A 24,825-nucleotide genomic window follows, 5' to 3' on the forward strand; every position below is an offset into this window, starting at 1 on the left:
TCATGTTTCTGCAGTTATTCTGCTGATTCTGTTTAGTTTACTGATCCAGTGTCATTCACTACACAAGACTGTATAATACACCCAACATTCACTATGCAGGAATCGTGTAATACATCCAACATTCACCATACAGGAATAGTGTAATGCATCCAACATTCACCATACAGAAATTGTGCAATTCATCCAACATTCACCATACAGGAATACTGTAATACACTCAACATTCACCATACAGTAATGATGCAATACATCCAACATTCACCATACAGGCATAGAAAAATACATCCAACCATACAATACATCCAACATTCACCATACAGGAATAATATATACATCCAACATTCACCATACAGGAATAGTGTAATACATGCAACATTCGCTCTACAGGAGTGTATAATACACCCAACATTCACCATACATGAGTGTATAATACACCCAACATTCACCATACAGGAATAGTACAATACATCCAACATTCACCAAACAGGAATAGTGTATTTCATTGAACATTCACCACACAAGAATAGTGTAATACGTCCAACATTCACCAAACAGGAATAGTACAAAGCATCGAACATTCACCATACAGGAATAGTAAAATATATATAAAAATTCACCATACAGGAATAGTACCATAGAGCAGAATGACGCTGTATGTACAGCACTTTTTTGTTGTTGGAAAGGATGGTGAAAGATCGCTTCCAACAACAATTAATGTGTGCAGCCTTACTGAAGGAAATCTTTTTAAAGTGTGACTGCACATAAAGACATTGTACAGACAGAGTGATGTGTATCCAAAAACCAAAATAAACATGCATTTATGTGATGGTGACATGTTTCACTGGGTGGTCTGGCAGTATTATAACACTGACTCAATATATAGTATACCGTGTTTCCCCGAAAATAAGACACTGTCTTATATTTTTTGTCCTTACAAACCTAAAACTACTTTTTTTTTCTTTTTCTACTAGGTCTTATTTTCGGGGTAGGTCTTATATTAGGGCAGGTTGGGGGAAAAGTGCTAGGTCTTATTTTCAGGGTAGGTCTTATTTTCGGGGAAACACTGTATATGGAGAAGTAGCATTGTCACTCTAGGCTGCTTTCTCCTGATTTGGACTACAGAACTGCTCCCTTCATATCTCTATACCATGGTGCGAGGTATTCTGTATTTCAGCGGCTGCCATCCAGTGCTGTGTGGACCCATGGTGGTCCGCGGCTCTGTCCCCCGTATGGACACAGCCCGCCCATTCTCCCATCACAGGCTCAGACCTGCTTGCTACACACCAGGGGGGACAGTAGCAACGTTTGTTGTGTCCACAGCCCGGCACTGCTGTCACCCCCGAAATTTAGCAAGCTGGTCTGAGCCTGTGATTGGAGAGTGGGCGAGTTCTAGCATCATGCATAGTCCGGATTCCATGGATTTAATGGGCCGTGAGGTCCGAGAGTTTGGCAACCGCTGCTGTATTTCATAGTTGTTACCTGGACAGACTGTGATCTGGCTTTGGAGTTTGGTGCAGCACAGGTAGCTACACGTTCCCTGGACTTTTGGCAGGAATATTTTTTTTATTTATTGAACCAAGATAAAAACATCTTTCAATGGCATGTTTAACAGATAGGAAGCAAACAGCAAACATCATTGTTGAGTTTACAAACGTTAGAAAAGTGGTCAATCAAATTGAACTTAAACCACAGCATTCATGTCAGTGAAAGTTTGGTTTGATTCTTTTGCATGCAAGCACAACTCGACATTAATTCATAGCCATGATGCTTGCATTGCACCGATTTGTTGATAATACCTCTGGATGTAAAATTCAGGTACAATATTTCATAAAAATGGAAAACTTTTATTCACTGAATATTAATTAGTATTTTTGGAGGTGGGAGGAGTAACCAAGAAAGGCAAAATATTAGCCGATCAATCTTCAACATTAAAATTAACTGAAAAGTTTCCACCCTAGTATTGGTCCATTGTAAATATTTGCTTTGCTCAATAAGATTATACAGCTGGATTTTTTTTTTTTGGTGTGAGTAGATGCTACAACTGTGCAAAAATGAAACAACTATCCTGTGATGAAGGTGCTGCTGCTTTGAGTTGAGTTTGATATGACCACTCTTGTGGAATTTACACCACAGATGTAGAATTTGGTTCCAGATCCAAAACCTTTTCTACAATATCATTATTACAGGTGATAGGCCTGCTCTATGATTTGTGCATGTAAAGGAAGGGAAGGATTCAGTTCAAGAAGAAGTGACTGTAAATTTCAAAACATTGTACCAAACTGATAATATTTGTAATTAAAAAAAAAGTCTTTGTCCTATTTTTTCACCTATTCACCTAATTTTGTTTTTTAATATTATTTTTTAGAATTTTTTAATCATTCACATCATTTTTTTCCAATTTTAGTGATGGATAAGCAGCTTTAGCAGATATGCAGGATAACATCCTAATTCGCATACAGGAAAGCCTTTTTATACATCAATAAAGGTTTGAATGCTGATGAAAATGGTTTCAAGGAAGACGCACGGAACTTTTACAGACAAGGCCAGGAACATTTGCTAAGAGGGTTAGGCGTTTCTTTGCGGTCCCCTGAATACGTTGGCCCAGGATGGGATTCCGCCAGACAAATGCAAGTAAAGATGCAGGAGACATTAGAGAATGTGAATACCAGACTGAATATCTTACAACAGAGCATGGCAGGACGTGTTCCAGGACCCTCTTCAGCATCAGCCGACACTCTATACCCATCACTACCAGCTGTAGGGAAGGAAAAGCCTGAAAGACCACCACTGCCAAGGATGCCTCTATTTTCTGCTGAGCCCATAAACCGCATCCCTTGTATACCAACAAAGAATCTAAAACCCCTAAACCCTTTAGCAGTGGGTGCAGCTGCACCGCCAGCATACACCCCCCAGGCTACAGATGGACATTTCACAGTCTCTTATGGCACAGAGTCTGGGGAACAGTCTATAGTAGGAGATGACTTCTATTCAATGACAGCACAGCCACCTCCAGTGCAGAGTCTGGGGGTTGATGCAGTGGAACTCATACTTATTCCAAGAGGGGTTCAGATCTTCTTTGTGACACCAGAAGGAGAAGTGAGCGCCCCCTCTTATCCTGGCTATCTCCGTATTATCAAGTTCATGGACACCACCAGTGAAATGGCTCAGAACCGACCTCCAGCTTTTCTCCAGGTAAGACATGCACACTGGCTACTTTTAGTTACTAGTAAATGCATTATTGGCATTGCCACTGGTATCTCTAAGGATTTTTGTACACAAGAAGAAAAAGTGAAGAAAAGTGTATTTATGTTCTGTTTTGGAGTTGTTTTCCTACAGTGTGATTAGGCAACTCTATGCAATCATGGTAATATAGAATATGGAATAGGTCTTTGCCAAAACAGCTGTGACTTGTCCGGGGTTACATATTTGGAACTCATGTTCCTTGAACCATACCTGAACAATTTTTGCAGTATGGCAGGGTTCATGGTCTGTACAAAATTTAGGTAATTATTATACTTCACTGATGCTGTGGTTGGACCAGCTTCTCCCCATGTGTTCCATGTCAAGTGGTGTGCCTCTACGTTCCTCAGCCATGGCTGAAATATGCTTGGTATGATTTCTATTTTATTAAATTTTATTCATGCACTCATATTCTCGATTTTACTCCTGAAGAAGCAGACATGGTCTGCAAAACGCGTTGCGCATGTGGATGATTCACCAAATGATTGATGTTTTTAAATATGCAAAAGATATTTGTATGCCACTAAAGTCCCTAGTTCTTCTTCAAAATAATGTATTCATGGAATGTGGCATTTATTCATAAGTGTTTCATTGTGAAGAACAGGCAGAAGAAATATATCTAATATAAAAAAGATGAACAGATTTGGGAAAATGGTAAAGAGACCTGGGGATTTGTTATCTGATTACCATTCCTTTATAAACATATAAAGTTATACAACAACAAATGTATTTTGAACTGTAAAATATAAATACTGAAATAAGTGGTACATATGGTGTTTTCCATTCATTGTAGTGTCAGAGAACCAGAGATAAGAAAACATAAAAGATATTTATAGGTAGAGAATTACTAATCTGCTGGCATGCCAAAGAACCTTATTCTCCTTGGTTTTCATTCATTTTTTATTATTTGACTTTTATTCTATCTTAGTATATTTATTCTATCCATAAACATTTGGTAAAAGATCCAAATACTACAGTACCACATACCTAATAATATACATATCCACTAACAACAATTGCGCGACTTTAATGGTATCGATTCAATTTTGTTTTTTATTACACATTTTAATTGCAAAATACATTATCATGTACATGCCACCACATTATAAATACACCACATTTGTAATGATCCTTTATTAATTGTTTTGCTTTAATTGTGTCATCAGGAGGAACACTTGTTGTAGAGTCTACAATGAGACCTTCATATGAAAATGATAATAAACACTTTACATAAATAATCCAACATCAATACTCCACATATGTACCTTGTATTAACCACCTGAGCGGTAACCCCGAGTGTGGCTCAGGGTAAAAAAAAGATTCTGGAAGCGGTAACCCCGAGTCACACTTGGGATAGCTGAAACAATAGTAAATAGAGACTTACCTGATCTGCCGGCATCCTTCTCTGCGATTTGCATCTTCTCGTTTCCTCCGGCCGGCGTCCTGTGCATCCGATGAGTCACCAGGGAGTTCCCGGTGACGTTGGTGCTTGCGGACTTTCCATTCGAGGCGTGGCAGGAATTTCAAATCATACAAAATAACTGTATTGAATGCAATACAGTGGAATTATATGCGTAAAAGCCGTACATTGTCTTTCATGAACATTTATTTTACATTATAATATAATAGTATGAGTATAATATTTTTTTTTTTTTTAAACATTTTTAAAAAACTTTTTTTTTTTATTAAAAATTGTTTTTTTTTTTTGTTAATTTATTTATTGTAATATTTTGACATGATTTTGTGATTCAAACTTTATTATACTGATACTATTATAATATACTGTAAAATACATTTTCATACAAAACAATGCACCGCTTTTAGACATATAAATCTGGACAGAAATGAACCGCCCAGGAGGTTAATATGCTATTTATTGTTAAAGAACATCAATGAACATTTCAAAGATGTGTATGTATGTGGGGTATTGATGTTAGATTAATTATGTAAAGTGTTTATTACCATTGATCTTGAAGGTCTCATTGTAGACTCAGTTAGAAAATATGTAACTCCGCTTTTACTCACAATTCATGGTTGGACGCCTTAGAAGCTAGAGTTTAGAAGCTCTCCAAGGTTTAGAAGCTCAAGATGAACTTTACATATTACAATATGTTATTGTGTAATAGTTAAAGAAGCACAATGAATAGGGATCTGGTGGCTTTTGAAGGACAAATGAGACATTAAGTAATTTTCTTATTATGGGACAACAACCCCCTCTCCTCCAGTATTTGACACTTTAACTTACTATTGGGTAGTGACGACTTCAGGACAGTTAGTTCAGCCTTTTAGAATTCACTTTGTTCATTTGATTAAGGATTGCCCCTTGACCTGCACTCCATCAATCTTAAAGCTTACTATCCCTAAAGCAGAACTAAACTAAAATAAAGAAAAAATCACTTACCTTTAATCTCAATGATCCTTCCATCTATTAGGAGGTTTCTTTGATTGGGTGCCGAGTCGTCCCGGTATGCTTCTTCAGCCTTTTATCCTTTTTTTTTTTTAAAAAAAGGGTGCTGCATTTAAATAAATATTTACCTTTTATGTAACCTTTTATGTAAGAAGAGAAAATGAAGAGGGTACCATAAGGGAGAATTCTGTATTGTAAACTAGGTAATCCTAGATAGTGCCAAGCCTAAATCGTTCAAACAATGTGAGAAGGGAAGAAGAGAGAAAGCTTTTTGAAGGAACTGGAATGTAACAGATACAATTTGTAACTTTTATTACCTACATCTCAATCTTTGTGACAAAACATAATCAAAACAACGAGATAAACTCATAACATAGTTTCACTTTCAATAGGCAATTGATTCAATGCAATCAGAGAGAAAGACTGATATTAATATCTCTAAAAGACCTTGAAGTAAATCTTTTTATTGATGCGTTTCGCCTACTTTGGCTTCCTCAGGGGGACTTAGAGACTTGGATGGTAATGCTATAGCAAATAGAATATTGCTCCTTAAAAGGTTTATACTGGACAAATGTTTTTTATAAGTAATGAGTATCATTCTATACAAAAAATAGTGGAATTGATATTTAATACATAAGCTATGAGTTACACCATAAAAAGCCATAACATCACCACCATCATCATCAAACATTTAAGTTGGTTTCACAATGTTCTAAAGTAGGTAAAGGGTTTCAAAAAATAATATATAATGGATGTTATGATCTATGTATATTAACATATAAAATAAAGAAGGTGTGTATCCGTCATTCTGAGGAAAAGGTATGAAGCAACTTACAGTTAGGCTTTCAACCTCCAGTGTAACTGAAAGGAATGAGATAGTTAGGGAAATCAGAGTTGTTCTATGTGTTGACTGCGTATGATGGTAGGCTGGTATCTAATGGAAACAGGATTTTTAGTTGGAGAATAAAAAAGTATTATTTTGTTAGTAAGAGATAGAAACTACTCTAAATAATACTTTACATACCCTTTTATGTAAAGTAAACATTTTGAGTTTAGGTCCGCTTTAACTAAGCTGAAAGAGCCATGTGAATGAATGAGAGCAGGAGAGCAACATCAGTGTTATAAAGATGTATCTCTGTATCTGTCTTTCTCTTAGCAAACAATGCTATGCTGATTGACAGGACAGTTCACACAAAGCAGACCCTGAAAACTCCTGTTGCATTATGCGTGTTTTTTTTGGGGTGAATATTGAGGCATTCCCCAGTTCTATTTAACAATGGTAAGAGAGGCCTCAGAAGTCCACTGTGACGCCATACATCTCGATATGGGGCATAATAAAGGTGATCCTCATCTGACATATTTTTAATGCATGTAGTTGCATACTGCTGCCACATAAAGGAAGTTTGGGTGGCTTTGCAGCATCAGTGTTTACAAAAAAAATCCTGCTATACCAAATCCGTCACATCCAGTTTGTAATCAAAACAACAAAGAATATTGAAGGCATAATTTCACTGTTTTAAATGTGAACCCCCTGACTTTCTTCAAGATACATTCTAACTATATTCAATGCATGACCTAATGCGTTATCTCAGTTTGAGGTGTATTTAATCACCCCATATAAGCTTCTCTGCAAGCCTTGCGTGAGGTTCTGTTCTGGAGCTTCCTGTCATGTGATTCCAGTTCTGCTGTTTCTTTGACTATTCCTATGCCGAAAAATGTTGCCTAACTTATTATTTATGGCTCAGCAATTGGTGTTCCCTGAACACCAGATACCAGAAACAATTTTCCTGGCAAGGTGAACCGCTGATGTGCCTAGATAAAAAAAAAAGGATGTAGGTGGAAAGAACAGGCGTCCAGAATGTATTCTCTGTAATATGTATGAAGTCGCTGTACTTACTAGGTCACTAATTCACTGTTTGCATTTCAGGTCTTTATTTTTAGCCTTACTTGAAAAGTTTTCTTTCTTTTTTACCATATTGTACCTTTTTCTTTTATAAAATAAAATTACTTAATATTCTCCTTCCGTTTGGTAGGTGTGTGATTGGCTGTACCCACTCATGTGCACTCAGTCCCCTGTACTACGCTCTAACACGGGGGTCTACATGTTCCCAGACCTGATGTCCCAGGCCCCAGGATCCTATGTAGGGGTAGTGCTCTCTGCCGAGCTGCCCGCCGCTAGCCGGGAGCTGTTTGAAGATCTTTTGAGACAAATGTCTGACCTGAGGATCCAGGTAAATGAAGTGGAGATCAGTTTTATTTTTACAGCAATGTACACAGATCATTTATTGGATATGGTTCTGGTTTCATACAGAAATTACTCAGTCACATAGGATTTTGGGGTTTTCTTTAAGGTAACAATTCTCCTTTTGTCATTTTCTGCACAGACATGGGAAAAGGGTAAAGGCTTTAAATACTAGTTCCTTATTTCAGTGTTCTGCCCGTAGAATTGTGATGGTTTATGTGCTTTAATTTTGCAAATTTGCAAAATTATTGTAACTGTCCTATTATATAAAATCTTTTTGTCATGAAAAACACTGTTACAAAACCTCCACCTTTCTCAGTGGGATTATGTAATTTGTGGTAGACCATATTGTTAAAACATTTCAGATTCAAGAAAGATTTCAAAGGGTAATGGTTAAAGGGCGACTTTATTTTTTAGTGACCTTGTTCTTTTAGGTATACTCCCCTCACCACTGAAAGAGTAGTGCATCCCTAACTTACCTCCAGGCTTGCTACCAAGATTTTTACCAAGCCCTATTTGTACACAAAAGAGAAAGTCCCAGACATGCCTGACTCTTGCTGCATATGTGCACTGCTCATTCTATTAAATCTTAACACTTATGACATTTTTATCTCTCACTCCTGTAAGGCCAGCATTATATATGTTAAGGGACATATTCGTAGGGATGAACGGTGTAAATGGTACATATATTCTGTAAAAGCTGGACAACCCAAGTGTACAGGACCATACTGTTACAATCTTGGAAACAGGGCAGAACTTGGTATGCCCCTTTCACTGGGGGATGGAAAGAAAGAACTAAATGATATTTTATACTAAAAGTATACCTCCACATTCACTAAATATAATTAATTTGTACATGCTACCTATAAAATGGCAGTATGAAAAATCTATTCTGTAAATAACCTTTCCAGTACCTTTGCCTGGCTCTCTGGCTGCATCCATCGTTGCTGAAAAAAAGTATTTTTCGTCTACTTTTTGGCAAACCAATGCATAAAACAGTTTCAGTGTTAATACAGTCACAAGTAATATAAAACCCAGTGATATGGCATTGTTCTGCCACTATGTAAATAACCAGTGTGGGCTGCGAAATGTCAAAGAAAGTCACTAGATTATGAGGCTGATTTACAAAGGCAGCGATGATGCACATACATAATACAGGCCTGCCTGAATCATACATCCAGTCATATTAACCTTGCATTATCTCTGCTCTTCAAGCCCAGTGAAGCTTTGGGAGAGGTCATAGACCTAAGTCAGACTGTACATGTTACTATACCGGAGTCTGAGTCTGAACCAAGGAAGAGAATTGACCTGCCACTTCCGAGTGAAAAGGTTGCCCAAGGAATTCTGCAAGGTAAAGAAAAGTGATAATAATTTAATGTTACTGTGGTAATTGCAGATTTATTGCTAAATCAAAAAATCAGCATAAATCTATTGTATTGAGTGATCTTCAGGAGTGTAAGGCTATGTACACATGTCAGATGATTCTTGTCCGATTACTGCTTCAGGGCTGGTATTGGACGCGAATCTGAGGTGTGTATAGAGTTCATCCGATGTAATTATCGATCAGACCTGGCAGATCCATGAACGTCTGCAATACAAGTGAAGGGGAGAGAGCGCAGCAGTGTGCTTCTCATTCTCCCCCCTCCCATCTCCATAGAGCAGAACAGCGTTGAATGTACAGTGTTCGTTCATGCACCTTTCAGTCTTTTGTCGTTGGAAAGGATTGTGAAAAGTCAAATGTGTGTACACAGCCTTACTCTCTGCTGGGCCAGGTAAAAGCACAGGATGTCATTATTCTGGGACCTGATACCTTTCAGTAGAGGTTACAAAACAGTCTTTATCTAGCCTAAAAGGGCAACTTTTCCTAATATGTTCCTTCAATCCTTGCTTTTTTAAGGGTGTTTTACCATCCTCGCAATCTCCATAGACTTCACTTGGAACTGCTGTCACTGCTATTCAAGCTTTTTGTGTTTGCATTTTTTTAAAGGGCTTTCAAAAAAAAAAAAAAAACATTCTTTATTAATTTTTATGCAGTGACACTGGACAGTTCTGGCATATTAGAAAGACGATGGAAATGGGACATACTAAAATGGTGGGCATTAAAAATTTAAATCAGGAAGTAGAAAGCTGACACAATTATACGAGTTTCTGGATGCCTATGAAGCAAATAACTGGGAACACCATTTTGTTGTGGGTTGCCACGCCCATTTTTTGACCAGCCATATGAGAAAAAAATTCCGTGGCAAATGCTGCTTTTAGCTGTACCAAATGACCAAAAGTCAGCATTTTGTTTGTTTGTAATTTTTTGAAAAACCAAGAAATGAAAAGCACAGCATTTTCCTTAATCTGTGATGCAAAAGACATCACATTGTCAGTCCTTCCGATGGAAAGGTTTGTACTAATATATGAGAAACTGATGCTCATAATGTGTGCCAGAGATAATGCAGTTAGTGGCCCTGATTTATTAAAGCTCTCCAAGGCAGGAGAAAATACACTTTGATCAGTGAAGCTGGGTGATCCAGCAAACCTGGAAAGGATCTGGTCCAGGATTCAAAATATTTGCTAGCAAATAGCAAATGATTTTAAGGAATCCATTCCAGGTTTTCTGGATCACCCAGCTCCACTGCTTTAGTAAATCAGGGCCAATGTCTTTGTGGTTTGCTTGTATTTAGACAAACAGACCACTGCAGAGTAGTAGTAGTATTAGAAGTAATAACAATATAAACAAAAAAGTTCTCTGGTATAGGAACAGACAGGGTCTTACTGTTAGTAGATAAACTTTTTAACATACTGCTTTACTGTATCCTATGTCCCATTCTAGGGACCTCTTGGCTGAACTGTGGCCTGGTAAAAGGAGATGAATTGACAGGAAAAGCCATTACCAAAGGTGCAACAAAATTAAGAGAACATATACAGCCTCTGGAAGTCAACCCCACAGTGGCCAAGGGACTTCATGTGGCAAAGCAGGCAACTGGTGGAGCAGTGAAAGTCAGCCACTTCCTGGGTAATAAATATTCTAAATGAACATCGGCATGGTAAACCTGAGAAGTGTGTGCCATAGACAATATTACTCTGTAAAGTTTAATATTATCATTTCAAAACAGGAGGGCTGTGAACTGTGAAGTAGTAAAACTGCTTTTGCCTTTTAATATTTAATACCTGGCCTGTAACTTGATGAATGGGTGGGTGGATCATTTGTTTAAAATATTTAAAATGATTAAATTTAAGCTGCAGTTATAAAATATATTACAATAAATTTCACATAAAGCCAGCACAGGCAACTGAATCTGTCTAAAGCTTTTTTTGTCTAATAGTCCTGGAAGTATTCTATAAGATATGTATAGTGCTATATTTATCTTGGGTACTGATACGTTATCAAGTACAGTGCTTTGTAAAACATTCCTACATAACTGTGTAAAATAAACGAAGAAAACATTTTTTACCATATAGAGATTTATATTAATGGTGACAATTTTTTAGGATGCTATGCAGTTCTCCAGCCTTCAGATAGTTATTTAATATTATTGTTTCATGATTCAGAAATTATTACAGCCTTCTTTATTAAAATGTCATATGGCTTGTGTAGATGGGCAAAATGCAACCTACTTTCAGGTTCTTGTCCACAATTGTAAATTAAGCCTGTATGAGGACATATATGTTACCATTGTAGACCAATACCCCTTCTAGAAATTCAAATTGACTGGCTATCATGTTATCATTGTACAGGCCTGGAAAAGTATGCAGATCAAGAGCTTTTACTTCAGTCTGACTTTCTAATCTGAAATTATTAAAGCCACCGATGATGAAGGAACAAGTGTTTATCCAAGGCGATCTGCAATGTCATCTTCTATTTTTCACTTTGCAAATTTAGGATTCATATCTTCATTCCAAAAAAATGCTTCAAAATAAAAGACCAGGTTGACAAATAAAAATTTTTTTATGGTTAATTGGCAACCATGTTTAACATGATTATTGGGTAGAGAAAAAGAAAGAAGTTTAAGGCTCAAAGTTTAGTGCAAAAATGTAATTATGTATTTATACATTCTCAATCTATACATTATTTATACAAATATTATTAGTCAAAATGTATCCTATCCCTTGTTATATGTCACAAGGTTTGGATACTTCTAGACATTCAGTCTTCTGACACCAGATGTCACATTAAACTACGAATATATTAGAGGTGGCTCACTATCTACACCAAGGAAAGGTAAAGAACCAACATCTATTATGAATCAAAGTAATTGGCAACCATGCCAATGTTGAGGAAAGAGTATTTGGTTGTTTTTCATGCAGGCAGTGTGAGTACATTCTTTGTAAGAAATAATACATTTCTCCGGCAGTGAATGGTGCCTGTTCCTTTGCAAGCTGTTTCGGCAGGGAATTTGGGCCACGTGTGAGTAAACATATCAGCAAGCTTATTCCAGAATCTCGAAAGAGAGACACGGATGGGAAGTCTCCGCTTGATGGCGCTATGGTGGTAGCAGTTGGTGGTTTACAAGGTATTTGAAAAGATTATGAAGTTTTCTTCCTGATCAAGGATTTACTTTTTTCTAGCAAGTTCAACAACTTTTTGTTACCTTTAAGGACTCGCAAATGCCTGGCTGGGCATGGAGTGTGCTGGGAAGAACATAGCTAGGAGTGTGGCTAGAGAAACCGTGCATACTATTAAAAACAAGTAGGTGTCATTCTTGAGTATTTTCCTGCATGCTGGATAACTTAGAATAACGTACAATTTGCTTATAAAAAAGCCCCTGGGAAAAGTAACAACAGTTGTGACAACAGCCAAGTCTGTGATCATTTGTCATAAAAACAAAAAGTCTGCCTGCGTACTGTCAGAAGAGGTGAGGTAGCATGAGCAATTGTTGCTTGCCGCTAGCACATTGACAAAAAATTAATTGGTGTGCTATATATATATATATATATATACCCTGTTTCCCCGATGATAAGACACTGTCTTATTTTTTTTTGAAGGCCAAAATATGCTCTAGGGCTTTTTTTCAGGGGGATGCCTTATTTACCCATGAAGAAGACTACAGTACACAGTTATGGTAAGTAATCGGTGGGTGGCTTATTTGCGGGGGGGGGGCTTATTTTTCATTTTTACCTAAAAAGGGGGGGCTGTCTTATTTGATGGCCCTGCCTTATCATCGGGGAAACACGGTATATATATAGTGATGACTGCACATGAAAGCCTAAACTTAAAATAAGTGATTACAGCTATATTACAGATATATTTTACAGTAAAGGATGTGCAGTAATCTGGAATTTTGCTGCAACATGTTTTATTTGTTAAGATATGACAATTGGCGATTGAGTGAAAGCAGTATTTTTTAGGGGGTCTGATACTTAGATCCTTTCTTTTTATTTCTCATACTGGGCTGTGTTTTTCACAAATAACATAATCAACTGATCTAGCAAACCTGAAATGGATTTCCTGTAAGTAAGTTGCTATTTGTAAATGGACCATATCTTTTCCAGGTTTGCTGGATCAATAAATCAGGGCCAAACACCTGGTTTTGTAGGAAAATAAGATGCCTGTCTTTTAGACTGAAACCGAACTGCGGGCAGACTGCTAATTTACTCAGTTCTTATTCACAGATCATATTTATTATGAGTAGTCTTACCTGCTAAGGGATTTGTAGTTCCTTTCATAAAGCCTTGGGGTCCTCAAAGACCAGTCACAACTGATAGCCAGGCAGGTGCCAACGCTTTTCCCAGTTTCAATTTTGTACCTTTTGTGTCATCAACCTGCATATTGGATAAAGAATCGGCATCTGTACACTTCTTGTTAACTGGCAAATTCGCACAGGGCTGACATTAAGTTCTGTAATATTGTCCCAGAAATAGCTGAGACATCTTCAGGTCTTTGTTTTCCAGCTGTACATTTCGATATTTGGAGTTCTTTGTAGCTACATTAACAGTTTTATCACATGTAGATTCCATTCATACAATGGTATTTTATTTAACGTGTCAACATTTTTCTTAATAAATATATTTCTAATGGGGCTATTGACATGAAATGTACACCAGATGTTGGTAACAACCTAAGTATTCGACACATACAAATAAATCAAAACAAATATACCTTAAATCAGGCTATTTATTGGCGGATTGGCAGAGGGAATAAGTATTGAACACACAAAGAAAGGGAGATACAAAAAGGCATGGAAAACGTGCTAAAATCTGTCAGTATTTAGAAAGCAATCCTGCTCCCTATCAGTGCAAATTATTATCTGCAGCTGGTTTAGTCCTAATTGATGGCTAATAAAAAGGTTTCTCATTACCACACACAAGAAGCTTCTCATAATGAGTAACACTAAAGAGCGCTCTCAAGACCTTCACAACCTTATTGTTGCAAAACATACTGATGGCATTGGTTACAGATATATTTCTAAGATTGTGAATATTCCAGTGAGCACCTTTGGGACCAGATTCTGGAAGTGTAAAGAACATAATTTTATCCTAAACTGGCCATGACCAGACGCTCCTCTCAAGATTTCTGACAGAATGTAAATAAATAATAAGAAGAGTTGTCCAAGAGCCAAGGATCACTCACGGAGAGCTTCAGAAAGACTTGGAATTAGCAGGTACAGTTGTTTTAAAGAAAAGAGTGCAAGACACCACTGCTGAAGAAAAAGCATGTTAAAGGTCGTTTAAAGTTTACTACACCACATTTGGGCAACCCAGTAAAATACTGGGAGAATATAGTTAGGTCAGATGAGAAAAAAAACTGTTTGGAGGAGAAATGGCTCTACATAGCACCTGAAAAACATCATACCAACTGTGAAGTTTGGAGGTGGGAACATCATGGTGTATGGCTGTTTTTCAGCATATGGTACTGACAGACTTCATAAAAATGAAGGAATGATGAATGGAGAAATGTACTGGGACAATCTTGATAAGAATCTGCTGCCCTCTTCCAGGATGCTGATGATGAAACCAGGGTGGACTTTTCAGAAAGACAATGATCCCAAACACATAGCCAAGGAAACTCTCAACTGGTTTCAATATTTGGAGACAGTTTGTGTGGAAGAATGGGCCAAAATCACCGAGCAATGCATGTGACAAGTTTCTTCATACACAAGGCGTCTTGAAGCTGTCATTAACCACATAGGCTTTTCTACTAAGTTAATTAAATTTTCTACTAATTAAAATTCAGAAAAGAGTAATCTATACTTTATTCCCTGTGCCAATCCACTTCATTTATGGACGGATTTGTTTTGATTTGTTTCCATTGGATTGTTACTGACATCTGGTGTAAACTCCATGTCAATAGCCTCATAAGAAATATATTTACTGTGAAAAATATTGATGTGTTCAATACTTATTTCCCCCACTGTGTATACTAAAGACACTGATAGGGGGAGGCTACAGGCTCCAGAAAGGGATAATCAATGATATGATAAGTGATTGTTGTGGCACATGGGATCCTGCTATTTACACACACATAGGTAACCAAAGTATACTTGTGGCTGTCTATTTATATCGACTGTGTGGTATTTAGACTGATTCCCTTTAGAGATAAACTTTATAAGAACACATACAGTTGTGTTCGGAATATTTGCAGTGTGTTTAGAAAGTGAATAGAGAAATAGAGTGCAAATGGCCCCTTTTAAAGAAAAGGAAGGCAGCAAATGTTGTACATGCTGATTATAGTACATTTCCCTCTGAAAATCTGAGTAAAATAGCCAAACTACCAGAAAGAAGCCCCTGCAAAGTCCCAGTGTTGAAAAAAAAGTTATGCTGTAGTTAACCAGATCAGTTTGCCCACGAAAACAGTGACTGTCCTAAAGAGAAATTACGCAACATTTTGTGGACTGATGAAAACAAGATTGTTCTTTTCAGCTCTGGGGGCTGCAGACATTTTGTCAGAGAACCCCCAAACACTAAATTCAAGCCACGGTACACTGTGAAGCATTGTGGCGTAAGCATCATGATATAGGGATGTTTCTGATACTATGGTGTTAAGACTATTTATTGCATGCCAGGGATTATGGATCAAATTGAATACATCAAAATACTTGAAGAGGTCATGTTGCATTATGCCGAAGAGGAAATGCCTTTGAAATGGGTGTTTCATTAAGACAACAAACCCAAACATACCAGGTAATAGACAACATCTCGGTTTCAGACCAACAAGATTGACGTTATGGAGTGGCCATCCCAATTCCCAGACCTTAACCCAATAGAAAACTTGTGGGTGACATCAAAAATGCAGTTTCTGAGGCAAAACCAAGAAATGCAGAATTGCGGAATGTAGTCCAATCATCCTGGGCTGCAATGCCTGTTAACAGGTGACAGAAGTTGGTGGACTCCATGCAGCAGTTCTCTGAAACAGAGGTTATACAACTAAATATTAGTTCAGTGATTCAAAGGAAAGCAAAGATCTGAAACATTTTTCAGTTTATATAGTGAATGTTTATAAAGAAGAATGCAGACACTGATATTGTTGAGCAGCCTAATATTCCCTTTTCTTCACTTTCTGGAAAGGAATAACACAAATTTGATTAATATTTTTTATGTTTTGATTTGGAATATATTGTGAAGTGTTTCCCATGCATTTGAGTGTATGGAAATAAAAGTTATAAGGATTTTGAGCATTATTTACTTTCTAAACACACTGCTATTATTCTGAGCACAACTGTACGTAGATTTTTGTTGTACACACAGTAATTTTATTCACTCATATTCCATACTTTAGCAGAGAGTGGTAGTACTGTAATGCATAGCCCAGTCTTGATATAAACTAATGTTTTTCTTGAGTTACAGGTAATAAATCTCAGGATCTGGAAAGTACACATTAAACCTACTGTCTTACTAACACATTCCAAGGATATCCTTGTTCTCCCTAGAAATGTATAAAAGCTGCCTAATTACAATACTTTGTTCCAAATTTCTTATGCCCACCTTGTTAGTATTACCCATTTTCCATTATCTTTGTAATACTTGTATACCTCATCTGTCCAGTGTCCTTGTATTCCTGTAATGCCAGCTAACTTTGCAATAACTACCCAGTGTTAGGTGGTGCATCTTGGGGAGAACACGGATTCTGGATCAGATAATCCTTGTGTTTACTAGCCTATTTCCATTATGTGTTTCCCTGTTTTTTTTTACATGTTTTACACCATAGCATTAACATAGTTCTGCCTGTGGTTTGTAAACCCGGACAATAAAACACACACTGAGCTATGTGAATTATTGGTACTTAGATGTAGAAACTAGAGGAAGTTTCTGGCACTAAAACTGTTGCATTGTAGTAACCGGTGTCTGTTATCCAAAAACTCCATATGCATGTTGGTATGCTGCTGTGCCATTTAGACTAACTGGCATCCCAATTCACTTACAATGCAATGCACCACAATACAATGTAAAAGACTACTGTGGGTTGTGGTGCATTGTGTTATTAGAAATAATGCAGACAATTAATTTAATAGTTTGGGCACCTTAATAAAATTGTTGTGATGCCTGTACAAAATATTATTGTGGGTTAAATGCACAACAAAGATGTAAATAGGCCTCAAGTGTCTAACTGCACTTAATACGTAGATGTGGGCTATACAGAAGAAATGAATAGTTATGGTCACTCCACATTACATACTCCTTTTTATACAAAAACGCCATGTTATGATATGATCTGCAAAGTGCTAGTATGGCAGTTGTGGGACAGTTTTGAGTACTGCATACATACTGAATTGTTAAGTAATTACACTTAATTCTGTTCAGTCGAGGAAGTGGGACATTGTATATAACATTTGGTAATTCTTCAGTTAAAAGCACTTGTGTAATTAATTTGCTAGGAAGATGTGTTGTATTAATGTGTATGTCTGTATTTTGTAAAATAATTCAGAGAAAAATGTTTTGCAATAAAATAGGAATATAATCCAATCTCTAAATTAGAATACATTCCCATTATATTGTAGAAATGTTTCCTTTTAATTCTTCTTTTATGCATACATAGAATACATTCAGTATCTTGACCTTATCTCAGCACCTGTAAACATGGTCAAGCTCCTAAAGTCTCACTAGTTTTCATTTCATTGCTTGACTGCATTATTATTACAGTTCGTTATGCCATCCACATATTAGCTGCCTTTTCCATCAATGTTGGTACAGAACAACCCTAAATACATTTTCCCTATTTTGAGTAGAGGATGCAGGGCTTCAAGACTTATGTATACATTTGGCAAATAATTGCATAAGTGTGCCCATAACAAGCAATTGTAAATCAACAATTTAAATTGGAAAATATATGTAAACTCCTCTAATTTGTGGTCCAGGTATGGGAAGAACGCTGGGCATCCAGCTTATGATGCTCTCAATTGTGCAGTTAACATTGGGGTAACAGCCTTTAACATTCAGCACCTGAGTACAAAAGCCATTGTGAGAAAAACTGCCAGAGCAATCCTGGATGAATACCAACTGAGCAACAAAAAGGGGGAACCTCACTGAAAGACTGATAGCTTTTACCAATTGCCTTACTGGAAACTACTTTTATTTCTCCTTTTGTTTTCCATTGCCCTTCCTGCAGTTTACTATGCACTATTACAAACTTCATTTCATTTACACATACCTGTATTCCTCTGCCTGTCCTTGTCAGGGGCAATGTCACCCGGTAAGAAACTTTAAAATCTAACATTGTGGCCCCAAAAGGTGTTGCTTTATTAAGAAAACATTTGCAGTTAAGTGGTACAATACTTAGCGATAGAAAAGGGAGAAGGACAGCACAGGGATATTATTTACAAAAAACAATATTGCAATATATAATAAAAATGTTATTGGGGGACCAGTTGAAGCTCATAAAAATATAAAATGTAAGATAATAAGCTTCGAAACCAAAGGGACACAAGTGGGAAAACTCCTCAGAAAAAGACAGCAAAACGAAAGTATAGAATAGAATCTACTCAGTCACATGGGTACCAGTGTTATATACACCTCGCTGCGAGATACATAGACTGTGCCTGATACATATTGTATGAAAACGGTGGAAGTTTGTGTTTGTGTAACATTGATTTATTAAGAAGGGAATATGCACCGGGCACAGACATTATCACAAAAGCCTTGGTGTCTTTAACAAAATAATACTTTAGCAATGTCAGTGATATAAAAGCGAAAAAAACAGTACACAGGACTTTTTAGACATCCGAAGAATAATAACTTCATCCAAAAACAATAAGACATCTCATGAATACATGGTAAAAACAAAAATAATTTGGACAAATTTCCATTAATGTGTGATCTCAATTAACATTTAATGGGCTTCGCAGGAAAACTTCTGATTCCTCTGGGATTAACTGAGATTTACAAATATATACATAGTTCATTGATAAGGCAAAAATCAACACAATTACCTGAACAAGTAATAGCAGTAATCTACATCCTAGATTGTAAGCTCTTCGGGGCAGGGTCTTTCTCCTCCTGTGTTACTGTCAGTATTCGTCTGTCATTTGCAACCCCTATTTAATGTACAGCGCTGCATAATATGTTGGCACTATAAAAATACTGTTTATTAATAATAATTTAATAATTACAAAATAATTACACTTACTATTAACAACAATAGGATACACTCTCTTGGGCAGTTGGTCCCCACATAAAATGGCATTCTAAGTCAACACAGGAAAGCAACAGCAACAGAGGACTATTTTGGGGCAAGCAGGCACCAGGTCGTGATCCTTCTAATCTATGGTTCTAAAATCAAAAATCATCTACAGTATATTTGCATAATAATCCAGCAATATCCATCTGACTGAAAACCCCAATTACTCTTTAAATAACAACTAAAAACTCCAATACCAAATTACAATACTAACAGTATATGCAGGTATAAACCTTATGACATCAATGCCTCTAACACAAAGTGATAGAACTCTAGTGCCTAATTCCAATTTACCCAGCAATGACCTTATTGTGAACTCACCACTTCTAATACTATATCCTAGTGAATATAAATATGTTAGTGATACCATATCAACTCACTTTATCTATATTGCTGCTAATACTAGGTGAAATCTAATGTACCATAAATGAAGCTCCTACTTAACATACTAATCTTATCCTAGCCTTGTCAGTTATGTCTACAAACCTATGATAGTTTACCAGTACCTATTAATCGAAAATCCATATTCACCACTGATTCAGTTGGCACACCAACACATATCGCTTGCCTTCTTAAATAACTTTAAATAATCTCCAAAAGACAGTGCCCATGTGGAAATAGAATTTATTGCTGATATTTCATAGGTAATGGTCACACATAGTGAAGCAGGACAAACCTACTGTATTGATAAACTCTTTAGATAATTTAAGGCCACTTCCTGCAATCCCAATTCATTTTTGATCTTAAGGTGAGATCATTTTGAAGCTGAAGAGGCAGTGGGCTAAGGGTGCTTGGGTGAAGACACAAGTTCCGGATAGGCGATCATTGGTGGCAGGAGGGAATTTTTGGTTTGCCTGCAGTTCCAAACCAACATGCAGAGTCAATGCAAAGTTTCATGTGTCTATGGATAACTTACAAACAAGTCAGGTTTAGAATAAGTAACTAAAGATTTATACTATTATAGCTATAATGTTTTAATCGATAGACTCCTGGGTCTAATGTAGGCTGAACATCCAGTTTTATGTATTAGCTCAGTGACAACTGTTTTTTTTTTAATATACTCTGTGTACTGATTGATATATATACCCTGTTTCCCCGATTATAAGGCACTGTCTTATATTTTTTGAAATGCCAAAATATGCCCTAGGTCTTATTTTCAGGGGATGTCTTATTTTTCCATGAAGAAGACTACGGCTTGTTACTTTCAGTTTCACTCTGCACTGCAGCCAGGAGCAGACACGTGCTGCAGCCAGCATCAAGAAGACACACACAAGATCAAATATCAGGGGATGTCTTATTCACGGGTGAGACTTATTTTAATTATTTTTTCAAAAATCGGGGGTGGCTTATTTAATGGGGATGTCTTAAAATCGGGGAAACACGGTAGTGCCAACATAATATCCATAGCCTACTTGGGCCTAGGTTCGAATGCCAACCAGGAAACCACTTATGGTAACTTATTACAGTATGTTCCTTTTAGATACAAATTATCCACCTTGTTCATGGTACATCTCCACCTGACCTCCAATATAATAAAAAGGAACTTAAATGGCAACTAATGTTAGGAGGCGTTTCTCTATTGATCACTAAAGTTAGGGGACGCTACAGTTTTACTGTCTGCATTTCTTTTCTGCCCATTAGTATTATTATTGGTTTTAATTCATTATTATAACTGAAAGTAATTTAATCCAATATAGGGGGGGGGATTCTAAAACATCACGTGTGAAAGGGATCAGGAAGCACCAGTTACCAGGAGCAGTGGGGGCACTGAAAGTATTTGGGTGAGCCCTGGATAACAGTAAAACTAGACAGGGCTTCTAACCTTTTTGTATTTGAAACTAAAAGAAAATAGTGTATAGATAAACTTTTTTACCTGCCAAGGTAGTCAGCTGTGTGGACTGACCTGTATTGATCTGCAACTCACAGAATCCTGATGTGTCCCTGTAACAGGAATAGTGAGGCTTTCTGATTTTACCTCTGAAAAGACACCTAATTAATCCTTTTAGCAAAACATGGAATACTGAATACACGTATTGTGGATGTTCAGGTGGATTTGTGTAAAATGTCTAGTCTGTGCCCTTGTTAACATCTTGTGTCCTCCTTCCCACACTTGTTGGAGTGACCTGATAAAAAGTTATGGCTGTTCTGCCCCAATGGGTCATGAGAAAGAAAGTAACTGGTAATATACAAATATAATCTCATACTAACAATTACAAGTTTTTTCACATTATAATGAAAAAAGAAGGTTTGGTAAAAGTGAGCTAGCAATGTTCATATACCGGGTTGATTGCTTGAGATCAGTGTATAAATATTAACTCCAGATATCATAGAATTGAGTGCTGACATTTTCTGGATATGTGTAAAGAAATGCCAACTTCTCTCTGCCTGACTCTTCCCAGTTAGATCATATGGAAATGGGCACTCCATGGGATAAACCGAGTCGTGTGATCTTGCTGATGGAATTATTGCTGTTTTTGACCATTGTACGCATCCAATATAAATAACTACTAACTTTAAATTAAGCAGTGCCTGAGTGTTTTTTGTCATTCTTTAACCCTTCCTGACACTTGTAGTCCCACAAATACTTTCACCTTGTTACGGTCCCTTCTTGCATCAAGTTACAAAGGCTGCTGTATAAATGTACAGGTCTACAGTGTATTGTGTTATTTTCATTTTATTCTAATAAACTGGACATCTGCATGGGCTAAGAATGCTGGACTTTTATAGATTTTATAAAATATCTCTACCTATGCCTCCTAAGGTATCTAAAAGCCTAAATTGGATATTACATGGTCTGGCCTCTGAATATCTTTTTATTTCGTATGACATGTTACTTCCTCATTTATGACAATCCTGCTTATAACTTCATTTTCAGCTATAATTAGCATTCCTTACTCAGCTTGCTTACACAGCTTGCTGTATTTTCTTGCCCGATACTTGCTCAGAGATATTCTGCCCAGTTTACTTGGATTCTGACCACAAATATTGACTGCCCTGCCCACGGACCATTTCAGCGGTATTGCTCCAGCCTTGGCATCACATGGTCTTGATGTTTGCTTGTTGCTTGTCTTAACCTTGATTGTTGGTGCTACCTACTGGCCTCTTGACCCTGGCCAGATGACCTCTATACCTCCTGCTGTTATCCAAACCAACCTGGCTGTTCTTACACTGAAAATACTCATATATAAAACTACCCAGAAGCAGTGAAACACCAAAATGGGCCAATAATAGAAACTGCATTCAGATAATCATTGAAAAACTTCCAACTATATATTGTAAAGTCTAGATTTGACATATGAGAATCTAATGACGATTTGGTGGTTTGGTTTTAAATTGAATTTGCCAATCACCTTGCTCATACTTATATTGGGAAATCTTAGGAAATAGAAAATCTTGTGGGCCAATAAGTTTATGAGACTTTAAACTTAGCCATCCAACCATGAGAAATCAAAAATCATGTTTTTTTTTTCATTTCCATGCACTTGACTGAGTATTCTTTACAAAGTGAATTTTCACCACAGCATGATAAATTCACTTCGCTAAGTGATCAGTATAAACTAGTAAATCAACCTCAGCAGTTTGACACATCATTAGTGACACCTTATCTACTTTTTACATGGGTTCTTTGATGCCAGCATAGCAGTGTATGTTTCAAAATCAATTCCTCAGAAATTTGCTGGTGGTGAATTTTATGATTGTATTTTTTTACAACTCTCCCCTTTTAACCTCCCTGGTGGTAATCCCGAGTGTGGCTCGGGGTAAATTTTCAAACCAAAAGAGGTAACGCCGAGCCACACTGGAATTACCAGGGAGTTTAAAAGTCCTACCTGGTTCCCACATTCCAGCGGTGTCCTCCAGCAATGCCCGTGGAGTCTTCCAGCGATGCTGGGCATCTTTTTTTCCCTGGCGATGCCGAACGGGCATCAGTGTAACCTGGTGATGCCTGGCCAGCATCTGCGCCCCCAGTGTGTGAACGTTGGGGATGTGAGGCCAGGGGAAGCAGATGCCGCCCATGTGGCTGGGAGTCGGGACAGTGCAGATGCGAGGTGGGACCAGGTGGAAAAATTTAAAATATTAAGTATTTTTAAATGTCCGCTTTTACATTTAAAAATACTTAATATGGATACCGCTAGGGAGGTTAAAACAATGAATCATTTTGCCACTTAGTGGCCAATCGTTAAAAGTGCACAGCTGTCATAATTGGAAATCAATAGGAAAGAAACAAATGTTATGAGCGAATAGAAAAGTGAATCATTTATAAATAGAGCAGTAAAATTGTGGTTATAGTACTATTACATCCATACAAAAAATTCCTTGTGAAAAATTGTCAGATGTTTATTTCTCCCACATAGTGATAAAATGATGTTACAGATATTTTTCTTATTTATGATTAAGCACTCCACAATATACCTCATTAATAGGAAAAAGCTTCAGTACCATTATTTAGATCCAGAGTAAAAAGCAAAAGTAGGTCATTTAAATTAAATAAATATTTATCTAAAAATTATTCACTGCTGATACATTTTCTCCTCTTAAGATAGACTGTATTGACAATCAATACAAGTTTCATGTCAGCACATGATGGGTATTCTCCCCCAACTCCCAGGACCTAACTAGATAAATTCAAGGTGGTCCATGCCCTAATGTTCCGTAACTAGTCCTCCTAATAACATAAAGGTGGCTATATATGCTGGCATGGAGCTTATCAGGAACATTACAGTAATACATTTTCCTGACCGCTCTATGCCAGCACACAATGGGAAATAACTAGCACACCCAGGAAGTTCAGAAATACTTAAAGCTTTCATTGAGGTGACACACCAGATTCCATATATCACATTATGATCCAAACATATAGAGAGATTACCTCTGAGCCAAAGATGGACTGTGTGTGAAGCTTTGTTGCCTAAATATATCAAGCACCATACCCAGAGCGACCAAAAGTGGATCTCCCATCCTAGGTCACCTTTAGGAACCACACAGGGGGACTTCACCTGGACAGCCAGAGATTTACTCCAGCCAGGTACAGGTGGCTACACCAGAGTTCAGGTAGAAGTTTATTCAATGTTGATGTCATTCCTTCAGCTGCCACTAGATGGCACTAATAGCCACAAATAATACAATTGTAGCTCCCTGAATGGTCAATGTGTTTCCTAATATTAATAAAAATAATTTTAATGCTTATAGCAGAGATACAGAACACATGTCCCACTAAATTATACAAACACGAATAAGAAAATATGTATCTTTGCATTAAACCTAATAGGTCATTGACCATTGTAAAGGAAACAGCAGGAACATCTGCTTTCCTGCCCTGACTTGCCAGACCCCCATTGG

The 24,825-nt window shown here is 37.2% G+C and overlaps 1 protein-coding gene across 1 annotated transcript; it reads left to right on the top strand.

Moving 5' to 3' along the window:
- Nucleotides 1–2,457: 2,457 nt before the first annotated feature.
- LOC140325980 (spartin-like) lies at nt 2,458–20,674 on the top strand (the record flags this gene model as incomplete). The annotated part of the gene is made up of 7 exons (XM_072404144.1): nt 2,458–3,192; nt 7,681–7,878; nt 9,105–9,240; nt 10,711–10,893; nt 12,233–12,391; nt 12,477–12,567; nt 18,170–20,674. Coding segments are annotated over 7 exons (1,674 nt in total), but the record flags the coding sequence as incomplete, so codon positions are not given.
- Between the last annotated feature and the right edge of the window lie 4,151 nt (nt 20,675–24,825).

The sequence above is a fragment of the Pyxicephalus adspersus genome, chromosome 1, assembly GCF_032062135.1.
Source record: "Pyxicephalus adspersus chromosome 1, UCB_Pads_2.0, whole genome shotgun sequence".
NCBI lineage: Eukaryota > Metazoa > Chordata > Amphibia > Anura > Pyxicephalidae > Pyxicephalus > Pyxicephalus adspersus.